Source organism: Dipodomys merriami, unplaced genomic scaffold, assembly GCF_024711535.1.
Source record: "Dipodomys merriami isolate MVZ:Mamm:240054 unplaced genomic scaffold, mDipMer1.0.p SCAF_34, whole genome shotgun sequence".
Taxonomy (NCBI): Eukaryota; Metazoa; Chordata; class Mammalia; order Rodentia; family Heteromyidae; genus Dipodomys; species Dipodomys merriami.
The window spans coordinates 8,738,713-8,754,191 of record NW_027204937.1 but is presented as its reverse complement, the minus strand read 5'-3'; the positions used below and the strand labels follow the sequence as shown (position 1 = coordinate 8,754,191).

The window sequence follows — 15,479 nt, the reverse complement described above, 5'->3', positions numbered from 1 at the left end:
CACTCTACCACTTGAGCCACAGTGCCACTTCTGGCTTTTTCCTTTTTGCTTATGTGGTGCTGAGGAATTGAACCCAGGGCCTCAGGCATGCAAGGCAAGCGCTCTACCACTGAGCCAACTTCCCAGCCCCTCTTTTTCTTTTTCTTTTGTTTTCTGTTCTCGTGACAGTTCTTATTATCTCATCCAGGCTGCCCCAACTGGTCTAAAACTTATCATCTTTTATTTATTTATTTATTTGCCTTTTTGTCTCTGCCTTTTTAGTGCTGGATTACAAGAGTGTGCCATCATTCTTGGTCCTTCCAGGTTTCCTTTTGATTTTTTTTCTTCAGAGAGACCTTCCCTCACTTGTGATTTCTTTCCTTTTCTTTTTGGGAGTCCTGGGGATTCATACTCATTAGGCAGATGCTCTGCCACTTCAGACACAGTCACCTGCTATTTGTGTTTGTGTGTGTGTTGGTTGGGGGGCAGATTTGTAGGGCTTGAACTCTGGGCCTGGGCGCTGTCCCACAGCTCTTCAGCTCAAGACTAGCATTCTACCACTTGAGCCACAGAGCCACTTCTGGTTTTCTGGTGGTTTATTGGAGATAAGAGTCTGAAGGACTTTCCTGCCCCGGCTGGCTGTGAACTGGGATCCTCAGGTGTCAACCTCCTAAGTAGCAAGGATTACAGGCCTGAGCCACCAACACCCCACTTGCCTGCTATTTTTTTTCTTATTTATTTATTTATTTATTTATTTATTTATTTTGAAAATACTGTACAGAGGGGTTACAATTACATGGGCAAGATAATCAGTACATTTCTTATCAAGCATTGTTGCCTCCTCCATTGTTTCCCCTTCCTATCCCTTCCCATCTTCCCCCTTCCCCTCCCCCAAGTCCTCCCTCCCACCAAAGCTGTAAAGTTCGTTTTTCGACATAACAACTTGTACATCTCATTGTTGCAATAGGTCCACCTGTATCCCTATTTAAACAGTTCATTTTTTCCCTTCCCCTCCACAAATTATACCAACATCAAATACAATGAAAGCATCACCTGCTATTTTTTAATTAGGTCCTTCCTTGTATGCTCTATCACAGCCCCACTTTTGTTTTATTAGCTCTTACAACAATTTGTAATTGTGTTCTTGTTTTTATCCCCTTTCTCCACTAAAATTAAGTGCTAGGAAGATAGAAGCTGTGGCTGTTTGTATATTCTGAGTCAAACACGGTTTACTGCTCATAGAAGGAACTCTAGAAATATTTGTTGTATCAACATATATTATCTTGTTCTACTTTGTAGCTTCTGTTTAACATGATTTCTGCATCCTCATCACTTTGGTTTGCCTCCTCCCATACATATCCTTACTCAGCTTCATGTACTCTCATTTATGTCCTATTAGTCATAGTTCTTATTGCTAATTGCCTCAATCACTTCATGTTTCCTGATTCAAATTCCTGAGAGAGAGATATTGATTTTTCTTTTCCCAACTCATTTTCAAGAAGCCAGGCCACATGTACAGGTAACTGGCAAGTCCCTGGGTTGCTTGCCTCTATGTAATATTCCCAGTCCCAGTCCCAGTCCAGGCAGCTGTGTTCAAGCAGGTTGCGGGTGGAGACAATCACAGAGTTCTGCCCTTCACAAATATGGACTTTGTGATTGACATTTGAACCCAAGTTGTAGTACCAACAACGTGTTAGCCTGGTGTTACTTAAGGCTTGGAGTTCCCAAGAGTTGTTCTTAGAGGCAGGTGTGGATTCATCACTGAGTTCAGTTTCTTTCAAGCCACAATCTCTTACATTTACATAGCCTTTCTAAAATGCAAAAGGAATATTTGCATCTATCTGCATTTATACCTCTAGCAACCACAAGAGATGAGCACCATTTCCACTTAACAAATAAAAAAACTGAGGCTCAAGATAAATGTCACACTCAAGATCCCACACATACTAAATAAAAGCCAGCACTGGATGCCAGGTCTCTCGGCTCCCACATGTGGGCTATCTTCACTGTGTCTTGCTGCCTCATTTCCTTCCTGCGTCATTTTTAATCATAGCCAAAGGATTCATAAGGATGAGTATTTGAATATCCAGTGAAATGTTTTGAAGGAGCTTGATGATCATTGAAGTTTCCTGTAAGGCAGCACTATAGGTGGGCTCTGAGGGCTCTGAGCTCTTTTCATACACATATCAAGTTTCCGAGTATTTGCAAAGTAGGTACCTATGAAGTACCTGGCACGCTGTTTTTATATGTACTTTCCTCACCCAATCTTACAACATTTGTGAGAGGCAGATATCATTGTAATTCTTCTCTATACCAATGAGGTAACTGAATTTTAAAAATTGGCTCAATGGTCCAAATCTAGTAAATGGCAATGCTGGGATCCTAACTTAAACCTATTTAACTCCAAAGTCCATTCTTACATGACACTAGACTCCCCCCTCTCCCCACCCCTCTCTGCAATGCTGGGGACTTCATGCATGCCTAGCAAGCAACATGCCACCTAGCTTCTCCCTTCTTTAATCGGCTCTGTTACCTAGATTAAGTTACCTAGTTTGTTTACTCCATCCCCTATGGGGATCTCAGTACCCAAGTCATGAAATTATTGTAGTTTTCTTTGCAATCATGTAGTAAATAGTAAATAGTAAATAGTAGTAAATAGAGCAATACATATCTTATGGTTTAGTCTGAATCTAAATCCCTCATATGTAAAAAGAAATAAATTATCAACTCCAATGACCAAAAAGGATCAGAATATTTCTTGTGAGACCCTATGCTGCTAGCAAGTATTTCTTGTCTAATTCTGAAGACACAGCAGTAGACATCAATTATTCTCAAAGGAAGCAGAGCAATTTAAAGCATGTTACAGTTAACAAAGAACACTCAGTTATAAGGTAGCAGAGTAGAAAGTTGTGTTCAATAAGGAGATTTAAACTTGTGTCTGGCAAACTTGAGACTTTCTCCTAGTCCAGGCCTTTTGCCTATAATCTACACCTCTATCTTATGACCTCCATCTTACAGGTAAGCACTCTGAGGCTCAGGAAATTTAAGTGAACTGCGTAAGGTCTCATCTCTAACTGGAGATAGGGGAGGAACTGAAGTTCAGTTTGGCACCATTGTACCAAGCTATCAGCTGGGTGTAATCTGGAGAATGTATTAACATGTTACCCTGACTTGTGATTTTAAGACACTTCAGATGGAAACTAACTCACTCTCAGGTCAAATATAATCCCGATGTTTGCTCATTCATTATTCTCAGGAAAGAAAAAAATCAATTACATAAGCATCAGCAAAATTTAGGGGTAATGCTAGCTCTGACAGTACTTCCTTTATAGCAAGGCAGATAAACACTAATATCTAAACAAATGATAATAATACTATGTGATGCATGCAAAAGCAAGAATCACAATTAAATTTGCATAACACTTTATAATTCATAAAAAACATTTTTATGGATTACTTAATTTACTCTCTATATCATCCTCTTGATACGGATATTATTGTTGTCATTACACAAATGAAGAAACAAAGGCTCAAGGATGTTCATTTCACACAAAAGAAGAAGCAGACATGTATCATTTTATAGACTTGTCTCTGTTCCTGCTTCTTTTAGTAAGGTACCCTATGTTTCTCTGGAGTTCAAATATCTTCCTCTCAGCAACAGTGAACATAAACACATGATACTTGATTCTAGAACTCAAGCTTAAAGCTTTGGTTTGTTCCAACAGTTGAGATTGAAGAACTCAAACAAATGAGGGAGAATCTGAAGTTAAAGGCTGCCACCATAAGAAGAACATATTGTGTTCCAGCTATGGCAGTGCACACCTGTTTGAAATCTCAACAACTGAGGAGGTGGAGTCAGGAGAATTGTAAGTTCAAGGACAGCCTGGGCAATTTAGCAACTTCTTATCATAAAATAAAAATTTTAAAGGCTAGTAGTGTAGCTCAGCAGTAAAATTCTTGCTTAGCATGCTTGAGGCCGCAGGTTCATTTCCCAGTATCAAAAAAAAAATTACATATATATTTTAAACCAGGAGAAGAAAATTTAAGCTACTAAATGAAGAGCAGGAATAGAGATTAAGATAAAAACGAAGGCCTAAGGAGTAGCTCAGGTTATAGAGTGTTTGTTTAAAAGGCACAAGGCCCTAAGTTCAAGTTCCAGTACAGATAAATAAGTAAATGAGTAAGAAAAACAAAAATAGTAAAATAAAATGCAGGTCTTACAGTTCAGGAAGCAAGACTCCAAAGTATAATGCCTTGTCCTGCCAAGTACTTTGTACTAAAGAGTACGGGAAAAGCCTCAGAAGCAAAGTCTTTCCCTGACCTCCTTCTACCTTCCTATTTCCTACCTTTTCTCTCCCCAGAAGTTAGTTTAGGAATCAGGATACTCCAAGAATTCTCTAAGGTGGGTCACAGAAACCAGAAACAGTGCCCTTCATCTATCTTTCTTCAGAAGAGCTAGCCTTAAAGAAATTCCCTGACCTACTTTGTCTGACAATATGTCATTTAGATCCTCATTCAATAGGTGTCCCATCCCATTTCTGAAAGGCTTAATCTGAACATACAGGCCTTGCTGAGCTTTCTCTTCCAGTTTATTACCATTGAGTCATAGCTTTTTGTCCAACAGATTTCTGTGTATTTCTGCATTCTTCATTGAACCTAATAATAAAAATCAATAGTTTGGTTTGCTTTTGGTTTGTTTCTTGCAATGTTGAGCATTGAATTTAGGACCTAAAGCTTACTAGGTAAATAGTCTACCACTTAAGCTGTGCCTCTGATTCTTCTCTGTTTTGTAGTTTTGCAGATAGGCTGTCTGGCTAACTTTGCCTAGTTAGTCTTGAACTGTAATCCTGTATTGCAATTGGGATCACAGGCTTAAGCTACCACACTGAGACGCCCCCTCAAAAAACAAATAGTTTTTCTCTGAGTGTATGTATTGCTGAATAAATAAATCTTTCATTGAAGAAATATTACACTGGGCATGGTAGTATACACCTGTTTTAATCTCAGCACTCAGGGGGCTGTGGCAGTTTAAGGTCACCTGGTCTACATACTGAGACCCTGTCTCAAAAAACAAAAACAAAAGCAAGAAAAATAAGGGAACATACATAGGTACTCAAAGTATCAGAGAAATGCTAATTAACCCAGTAAGGTAGGGCTGGGAATGTGGCTTAGTGGTAGAGTGCTTGCCTAGCATGCATGAAACCCTGGGTTTGATTCCTCAGTATGACTTAAGCAGAAAAAGCTGGAAGTGGTGATGTGGCTCAAGTGGTAGAGTGCTTGCCTTGAGCTGAAGAGCTGAGGGACAGCACCCAGGTCCAGAGTTCAGGACCCGTGACCAACAAAAAAACCAAAACCAACCAAACAAACAAAAACATATGATCACAAGTTTGGAAGGAAATACAATAATTATGGTACAACTGTTTCTGAATTTTGGAATGATGAGAACTTTGAACTTTCTTAACACATATGTTGACTCCTGAACATCTACTACTTTTGAAAATGTAGATATATAATCAAAACTTTAAAAAAATCATTTGAAAGAATATACTTCAGGGGCAGAATGTTGCTGTTCAAAAGATAAGTCCTAGAAGAAAACACAAAAGAATTTTAGCAGGGTGGCGGGGCTTTGCACGTAATCCTATCACTGAGGAGGTTGAACTGTAAGGATCAAAAATTCCTGGCCAGGGCTGGGAATGTGGCTCAGTGGCAGTACCACATTAAGAACAGGAAAAGCTGGAAGTGGTGCTATGGCTCAAATGGTAGAGCACTAGCTTTGAGCAAAAGAAGCTCAGAGACAATGCCCAGGCCCTGAGTTAAAGCCCCATGACAGGCAAAAAAAAAAAAAAAGAATTCCGGGACAGCCTGAGTTAATTAGCAAGACTATCAAAAACAAAAATAAACAAATTAGCAAAAACCCTGTGTGTGAGGTCCATCATCCTAGCTATGTGGGAATGGTAAGTAGGATTGTGTCCAGATTAGCCAGGCAAAAACACAAGACCCTATCTCAAAAATAACCAAAGCAGCCACCATACCTGGAGAAGGTCAAGCTCATAGTAGAAGATGACAGATGGCACTGACACAGGGGCCATGTGGTTTGAGGGGACCCATAGATATGGTACCCAATTTGTGGCCTTTCAAACTGATGAAATATCTATCTTTGTCAGCTGGTTCTAGAAAGAAGAATTTTCCACATGAACCATTTGCCAAATAGACACAAGGTAACTGGGTACAAGGACAAGATCCAGCAAATGCCAGCCTACATACAAGTCACTGTAGGACTCAGGCAAATGAGGCCCAGGATTTAGGGCCCTGGGAGGCTGTTGCATGGAAAAAAGCCACAGATTTACCTTGTCTGTCTGTGTAACAAAGTGTTGGAAGACCAAGCCAGATGCCACTTCCGTTTTCTCTTCTCATTGCCATCTGTGTTTGGTTCCCAAGTCAATAATTCCTTTCCTTCTCCTGCAACAAAAAATAAACAGACTTTGTTCAGCTATTTAAAGATAATAAAATGAACTAAAAATATTAAACATTACTTGGAGGAACTCTTTCATAAAAAAACATAACCAAAGCAGAAAGGGCTGTAGGTCTGGCTCAAGTGGTAGAATACTTGCAAGCTCAAGGCTCTGAGTTCAAACCCAAGTATTACTTATACACACATATCAACCAAAATACTGCTTTTCAAAGTATATGCACAACAGGTTAAACTTTAAAAAAAATCCTGATTTCTGAAATTATACAACTAATAAAAAACAAAAAGCAAAACAAATTTTAACAAAGGTGGAAATATTCAAATTGATCTGTATTGTTTACTCTTTACCCCAAATTCTTTATAAACTCTATTTGAGACACATTAGAGGGACCCATCTTTCCCTACGGTAAATGAGACAAAAGTTAAGCATTGTTAGAGCACTGTTAAATACTGTCAAAGCAGTGCTAATGTTAGTGAGCCTTTATTATAAGCATTTCTTTTCATGTTTATTTTTCCCTTAAATAAGCAACGATGTTGGGGGCTGGGGTAACTTGAATCCCCAATTGACAGCTATTGGACCCTTCCTTGGTGTCTGGTTGCCTTGAGCAAAGGACTTACTAGCCAAGCACACAGCTGAACTGCTCTCATGCCAATACTGGCTGCTTTGAATGCTCCATGAATGTCTTAAAGAAGCTGCATAAACACATCTGCTTGTTGCCAAAGCACAACCTGGTGCCTGAAGGCAACTGTCTCAGCTATGAATATTTCAAACAACTTGAACTGAACTTTTTGCCATCACAAGCTCTGGAGACTTAAATTCTCTAAATGACTCTGTAGCCATTTCACCCAGGCTAGCGAAGGAACACTTCTCTGGTGACCCATCAGAGGGCCAGTGATTGATGCCAGCTGGGTCCTTCATTTGCATGGGAACTGGGCTATGATTGGTGCAAGGAGTCTTTCATTTGCATGAGATCTATCATGAAAGGTGTAGACACCCTTGCCACACCCCTTTAGGGCTTTATAAGCAGACTGGACCATTCACTTTGTGAGCCACCAGGAGGCACATGGGATGCCTACTGGTGTTGCAACCTTGGACCCAATCAAAAACTTCTCTCAAGTGGCCTTTCATGCCCACTTCGATCTTTTATTTGTTTATTTATTTATTTACTTATTTTTGCCAGTCCTGGGGTTTGAACTCAGCTTGGGCACTGTCCCTGAGCTTCTTTTGCTCAAGGCTAGCCCTCTACCACTTGAACCATAGAGCCACTTCCAGCTATTTTCTGGTTTTGTGGTACTGAGGAATTGAACTCAGGGCTTCATGCATGCTAGGCAAGCACTCTACCCCATTCCCAGTGTGCACTTTGATCTTTATTATAAGTAGAGCCTGCTGAGTGGGAACACTAGACGTGGCAGCAGAATAACAGTGGTGCAGGTGACAGCAATCACTGCTGCTGCAGTGGTAGTAGTAACAAGACAGAGCTAAAGAGTTTCAGAGAGGGCCCAGAGCAGAAACAATTGGGGGAGGAGGGCAATAGGTACCAGAGGTGACAGGCAATGATCTGTAAAGAGTGAAAGATGAGACACGATGGGCCCTGGCCCTAGAAGAATTTCAGAGAGTTGCTTAACCTTAAGGGCCAAAGGTCTTAAACACTTGTTGCTATCAAGAGTTGTAGATCCTGAAACTCTAGGCCAAATAACTAATATTCTTTGGGGTCCCCGCTGAGGGTCCCAGCACCTGAAGCCTGTATAATAACTGTGACACTAGAAAGTGCCACCTGCTGCAGCGTGCTGCTGCTATGGAAAGCTAAACATTGTAATAGCTGTCAAATGCCCAGACATTGGTGGAGAAAGCTCAGAGCAATAAGCGGTAAGTGCCTAGAGCCACGAATCTTTGGCTTCTAAAGCCAGGAGCAATGAGGCTCCTACCTCTCAGAGACAGAAGCTTCAAGCCACTGAATCTGTCAGACTCTAGGCTTTGCCAAAGGCACAAGAGCTTTTCATCTACCCATGATTTTTATCAAGATAAGGTAAAAAGCCCCCAACCAGCTGATTAGTAAGGTCTTTTTCAGTGAAACAAAAAGTATGTAACAATTGGTAGAATAAATAGTTGATCAATCAGAGCAAATACTTACAGTTAGCAACGCTCATCCCTAAACTATAGATCACTCTAGCAATCAGCCTACTAACCCCATTACTCAGTATCTGAGTACTCAGACTCAGCATCTGAGCCTTCCTCTTTTACACAATGGGGAGACTCATACATTATGAAAGTAGGTAGAGAGTCATTTACCAATCTAGAATATTACAATGATTTCAAAGGCCCCAAAACTAAACTAGGTACCACGCAATGGGGGGTGGGGGGGAGAAGAGGAAGTTCTTGTTATTCCTCTTTGACCTTCCAACCCACTTCCTGCCATCCAGGAATTCTCTTCAATTCTGAAATCAGGTCCACACTTCCCTCTCTCCATCCAATAGACTCATGCATTGGTTGAGGTCTGGTTCAAATGTCACTTTCTTCATGAAGTTTTCAGAGTCTTGTTGATTCTTTTCAAGTAGTATTCATTGAGAACCTATTATATTCCAGGTTCACATGTGTAGTCCTGTGCTTTGCTTTACTGAACTGTTTTTGGTTTGTGATTTTTGTTTTTTGTCAGTCATGAGGCTCAAACTCTAGGCCTGAGCACTGTCCCTCAGCTCTTCAGCTCAAGGCGAGCACTCTACCACTTGAGCCACAGTACCACTTCTGGTTTTCTGGTGGTTTATTGGAGATAAGAGTCCCACAGACTTTCCTGCCTGGGCAGGCTTTGAACTGCGATCCTCAGATCTCAGCCTCCTGAGTAGTTAGGATTACAGGTGTGAGCCACCGGCACCCAGCTTTGTTGTTGGTTTTGTTGTTGTTGTTGTTGTTTCATTTTTTGCCAGTCCTGGGGCTTGAACTCAGGGCCTGGTCACTGTCCCTGAGCTTCTTTTGCTCAAGGCTAGCACTCTACCATTTGAGCCACAGCGTGACTTCTGGCTTTTTTTGTTTATGTGGTACTGGGGAATTGAACCCAGGGCTTCATGCAAGCAAGGCAAGCACTAAACCACCTTCCAGCCTTTACTGAACTGTTTGACAGCCACAAATGGCCCTGACACTCTGGCTGTTCGAAGTAATTTTAAAAAAATGTACTTCTAGCCAGGTACTAGTGGCTTCTGCATTTAATCCTAGCTACTCAAGAAGCTGAGTCTGAGGATTATGCCCAAAGCCAGCCTGGGCAGAAAAGTCCATTTGACCATTAAAAAAAAATGTCTCAAGTGGTAGAGTGCTAGCCTTAAGCAGAAATTGCTCAAGGATGGCACCTAGACCCTGAGTTCATGCCCAAGACTCTCTTGTTCTCTTTCTGTGCTTCTGTCTCTGTTTCCCTCTCTCTCTCCCTCTCTCCCTCTCTCCCTCTCTCCCTCTCTCCCTCTCTCCCTCTCTCTCTCTCTCTCTCTCTCTCTCTCTCTCTCTCTTTCTCTCTCTCTCTCTCTCTCACACACACACACACACACACACCAACATTTTTTTCCCAAGTGAATGTTGCCTACTCTGTATTACATAGTAATAAGTATTCATTCAAACAACTTGGTGCAGAGGAATGGTAAGTTTTGTTTCATTCTTTTTGAGACAGGGTCTTGATGCTTAGCCCAGGCTGGCCTCTTGCTTCAGCTTTCCTAGCGCTGGGACTTACCACATCCAGCCTCTTTGAAATTAGATAATTTGAGTTTAGATATTATTCCTGCCTCTTTCTAACTGACCTGGGACAAATGACTTGCCCAATCTAAGCAGTTTCTGTAAAATTAAGATAATGATTGGAATTCTACAATGATAGATATTGACTGGTAATGAATGAGCACATGTTAGAGCTCCACAAATTCATGAGAAAGTACTTTTTTTTTAATTTTGGGTCTGGTCGTGGGCCTGAACTTTGAGCCTGGGCGCTGTCCCTCAGCTCTTCAGCTCAAGGCTAGTGCTCTACCACTTGAACCACAGCACCACTTCCGGCTTTTTTTTTTTTGCTTATGGGTGCTGAGGAATCGAACCCAGGGCCTCAAACATGCAAGGCAAGTGCTTTACCACTGAGCCACCTTCCCAGCCCCGAGAAAGTACTTTTTTATCTATGAAGAACTACAAGAATGTAAAAGATAAAAGATAAATACAAGACCAGCTACCTTGCAAACCAGGAACAATTATTTAAAAGTTAGGGCACAGGACAGCAGAGAAGCAAAGTGACTTTCACAAAGCAATTTCCTTCTTTTCAGAGTAAGTCTGATTTTGTTTCTAAGTGATACATGTGCAAGAGGAAAACATCATTGGGCACAATTGCAACAAAGAGTATTGCTCAGAAAACACTAATACAAATATGTAAACAAAATCAAATCTCTAGGTGACCTGGGATAAGTGAAAAGTGAGAATCAAGTTAATACAGATGCTTACTTATCAACAATTAATGCCATGAACACCATGATAATTACAGTTGTCATAGCTACCATTTTGACTATATATTTATATGAGGCATTTTACACACATTAGTTCATTTAATTCCTTTTACAAACTCAAAAGTATAAATTATCATTCTCACCCAGACATTAATAGCTTACGCCTGTAATCCTAGCTACTCAGGAAGTTGAGATCTAAGGGTCTCAGTTCAAAACTAACCCAAACAGAAAAAGCCATGAGACTCTGATCTTGAATTAGTCACCCAAAATCTGTGTGTTTGTGTGTGTGTGTATGTGTGTGTGTGTGTGTGTTTTCTCCAGTCCTGGGGCTTGAATTTAGGGCCTGGACATTGTCCCTGAGCTTTTTTTGCTCAAGGCTAGCATCCTACCACTTGAGCTACAGAGCTGCTTCTGGTTTTTTCTGTGTATGTGGTACTGAGGAATCAAATCCAGGGCTTCATGCATGCAAGGCAAACACTGTCACTAAGCCACATTCCAAGCCCATACCAACAATCTTAAAGTGGAGTTGTATGGCTTAAGTGGTAGAGCACCAGGCTTGAGCAAAAGTGAATCAAGCGAGAGAATGAGGTCTTGAGCAAAAGTGAATCAAGCGAGAGAATGAGGTCCTAAGTTCAAACCCCCAGTACTGGCAAATACACACACACACACACACACACACACACACACACACACACACACACACACACACACGTATTCTTTTTGCATTAAAAAGGAACCACATTAAAAAAAGAAGGAACCACATGATAAGACTTTTCTGTGTGTGTGCTGGAACTGAGGCTGGAACTCAGAGTTTGAGCTTTCTTCACATAAGAATGGTATGTCTTGAGCCATAACTATACTTCCAGAGTTTTTTGTGGTTAATTGGAGATAAATATCTTATGGATTTTCCTGCCTAGACTGGCTTAAAACCTCAGTCCTCAGATCTGAACTTTCCGAGTAGCTACAAGAGCTCCCACCAACATCTGGCTGGTCGGATGTTTTTGACAATCATGCAGAGCAAAAGATAGGGTGTGGAAATACAAAGTGATTTTATTTTATTTTTTGGAATATGATAAAGAATGTTGTGTTTAGAAAGCAAATTACACTTCAAGGCTTGCAGCAGTCTGCTGAGTGAGAATCAACTGGCTAGATAGAACAGTGTATATCCAGGATGTGATGCAGTTGGTTAAGAACCAAATACCACAAAGCTGATTTGAAAGAGCCAGTTATTTTGCTCCCCAAATTTTGCTAACCTCATGAACATTTCCCCTTCTAAGCACCATTGTTTGCTTCTAAGCATAACCATTTCCCCCCAGTTACAGTTCATTCTTCCGAAATGCTCTTGCAGCACCATCTTCCTGCATCTGTCCGTCATTTCCTTGTTCCTCCTCAAGATCCTCTTCAGTGTCCTCTTCATCAAGTCCCCAGATGTCATCTTCTCTTTCCTTCTCCTTTTCCCTTTTCTTCTTAGCCTCTTCTGCCTGCTTCTTCTTTTGTATTTCTTCATACACTTCTCTCCACTGCTTTTCTCTGTCCTGTTTGAAATGTAGAATTTCAAAGTAATTTATAGGTGGGATAAACAATGTTAGCCTACTTTAGGAATATCTGGTGTCTTCCTATGGTCCTCAAGATTTCTGGGATGGTATTTATTTATATTCAATATTTTGTAAGTGTATAGTGGTGAGAAATATGTGTCTATGTGTGCATATATCATTTGTTTGCACATCAGTTTGGTTCAGATTTACTGGATAGCTAAGCACAAATGCTAAACAATCTATACGCATTATTGTGTTCCTCACAGCAAGGCCTGAAGTAAGCATACTCATTCCATTTTTCTTCTTTCCTTCCCTCATTCCTTCCTTTTTTGGTGGTGGTATTTAGGTTCTGAACTCAGGGTCTTGTATTGCTATGCAAACACTCTACCACTTGAGCCACCCTTCCAACCAATCATCCTACTTTCTAGATGAAGGGTGCAACATCTGGACTTATTTATTTATTGTATCTATCTATTTTTTTGTCAGTCATGGGGCTTGAACTCTGGGCCTGGGTGCTGTCCCTCAGCTCTTCAGCTCAAGGCAAACACTCTACCACTTGAGCCACAACACCACTTTCAGTTTTCTGGTGGTTTATTGGAGATAAAGACTTTCCTCCCCGGGCTGGCTTTGAACCTTGATCCTAAGATCTCAGCCTCCCAAGTAGCTAGGATCACAGGCATGAGCAACCGGTGCCCAGCTGTATATCTATCTATCTATCTATCTATCTATCTATCTATCTATCTATCTATCTATCTATCTATCTATCTATCTATCTATCTATCTACAGGGTCTCATTACATGGTACAGGCTGACTTTGAACTTGAACTATACATGCCATACCCTCCACGGTGCTGGGAATATAGGTATGATCACTATCCCCAGCTTACTTGGGCTTCTTTATACATTTCTTGTTGTTCTCCTCAAACTTAATATAAGTCCCACAAGGACAGAAACTTCTCTTATTTTATTTCACTGTTCTATCCCCAGCAAGTACCACATTGTTTTGAACATCCTTTGGTAGAATATTTGTCAAGTGAATGTATGTGTTCATAATAATAGCTATTTTTTTGGGGGGGTCCGGTTGTGGGGCCTGAACTCTGGGCCTGGGCACTGTACTTCAGCTCTTCAGCTCAAGGCTAGCACTCTACCACTTGAGCCACAGTGCCACTTCCAGCTTTTTTCTTTTTTCTTATGTGGTGCTGAGGAATCGAACCCAGGGCCTCAGGCATGCAAGGCAAGCACTCTACCACTGAGCCACCATCCCAGCCCACATAATAATAGCTATTGTGTAGTGAACATATGCCATATGCCAGAAATTTATAAGGTATTGCTATCATCATTCTCAGTTGATAGATAAAAGATATTTAAATAACTCAGTCAGGTCATACAGCTAGTAAAGGCTAGGGTCTACATTTCAAACTAAGCAATCTAACTTCAAAACACATACTCTTATTCAGCATATAATGCAATAAAACAATATTGAAGGCTAAGGATATAGCTCAGTGGTAGACTGTTTGCCCCATATGTGTAAAATCCTGGATTTTGTCTTCAGCACCACATTAAAAAAGAAATGATAACCCCAAGGTAAAACAAGACAAAACTAATCTTAAATAGTGTAATAACTTTCCCCATGATAATTACTTCAACAAAGTAAGCTTTCTCCAAACAAACCTCCAAACTTGTGGTGCCCACGGTTTTTGGTAGTGTACTAAACATAAGCTTCCTGTTTGTTAATAATGTCAGCTTGAATGGACCTTCCTGCAGAGCCAGGATATCTGGTGCAGGATGCCACCTTCATGAGGCCATTGTTTCAAGTATCACTGTACTCATAAAATAGTTTGGGAAGAGAAATGGAGCTGTAAACAGGAGTATCACTTCCTTTATTCTCCAAGCCATCCACCAAATGGGTTCAGTAGTTCCCTGCTAGATTATCACACTGTGAGCTGGAAGGGTAACACACAAAAGGAACATGAGTTCTGGGTTCAAATTCCAAGCCAAGTAGAGAAAATCTTATATGACCTTGGACAGATAAAAACTCTGAATCTCACTTCCTACATATGAAAAATGGAAGTAATAATATCTGGATTGCTAGGTCATCTTAAGAGCTGAGTGAGATAAATTTTGCAATGTACTCACAGATTTACAAGAACTAAGAGATGTCCAATGAATGTAAGTTTTGTGTCCCACCTCTCAAGGATATGTAGCCAGAAATTGGACTATGACTGGGAAGCTGATTTTGCAAATGTAAGTAACAGTACACAATGGAGAAATAGGACATCAGGGGTCCATCTTACCTTTCTTAACCCCCAGGTATTATTTCCAACTTCTTCAGCAAATTCTTCATCATTTGTAAGAAGGAAATTGTCAAAGATGCTGCCTGACTTTACCTATTGAAAGGAAAAAATTAGAATTAGGTACCTAAACATTAAAAGGCCTAAAAAAAAATCACCTGAAGAAGCTGGGTATATGGCTTGTGTTTGGCATACACAAGGCCCTGGGTTTATCCCCAGAACACAAACTCACCAAGAGGTCCTTGCTAAGTACAGATTGTCAGGACACAGGCTCAAAGATTTTAATTAATAATGGAGTTTGGGGAGGAAGTACAAAGATTATTAATAATACATTGAATCCCAAATGCTATATTGCTATAGCTGATCTGCTCTAGAAAGAAGTGAGTTACTGTTTCCTAAGGTTCTATATATACCCTTTCAATCCTTTGAACGCTATATTAGCAGGCTGTGAAGAGATGTTTGTCATTCTGCTAGTCTCTACAGTGTGATCAGTGGCTCTGACCCCAATTCAAACTCACAAATCCTACTTCTTTCCCCCCATCCCCGCTTTCTGGCAGTACTGGGACTTAAACTTACTTGAGTAGATAACAGACACCTAGGTTTAGTAGAAAGGTGCTCTATCACTTGAACTATGCCCTAGCCCCACAAATGCTATTTGTGATGATGTTTATACATTGATGTCATTTTTCGGGCCTCTCTTTAATCTGAAAGAATAAAAGAATGCAGGAAGAAGAAAAGGTTTGATTA

General features: G+C 40.6%; 1 protein-coding gene across 1 annotated transcript in view; it reads right to left on the bottom strand.

The window, feature by feature from the left end:
- Nucleotides 1-12,222: 12,222 nt before the first annotated feature.
- Nucleotides 12,223-15,479, bottom strand: part of LOC138803525 (calreticulin-like) — a 46,586-nt gene continuing 43,329 nt past the window's right edge. The window contains exons 8-9 of the mRNA XM_069987631.1: nt 14,736-14,828; nt 12,223-12,441 (exon numbers count right to left, since the gene is read on the bottom strand). Of these exons, the coding sequence (XP_069843732.1) occupies nt 12,223-12,441; nt 14,736-14,828 (312 nt within the window). The remainder of the gene's footprint in view (nt 12,442-14,735; nt 14,829-15,479) is intronic.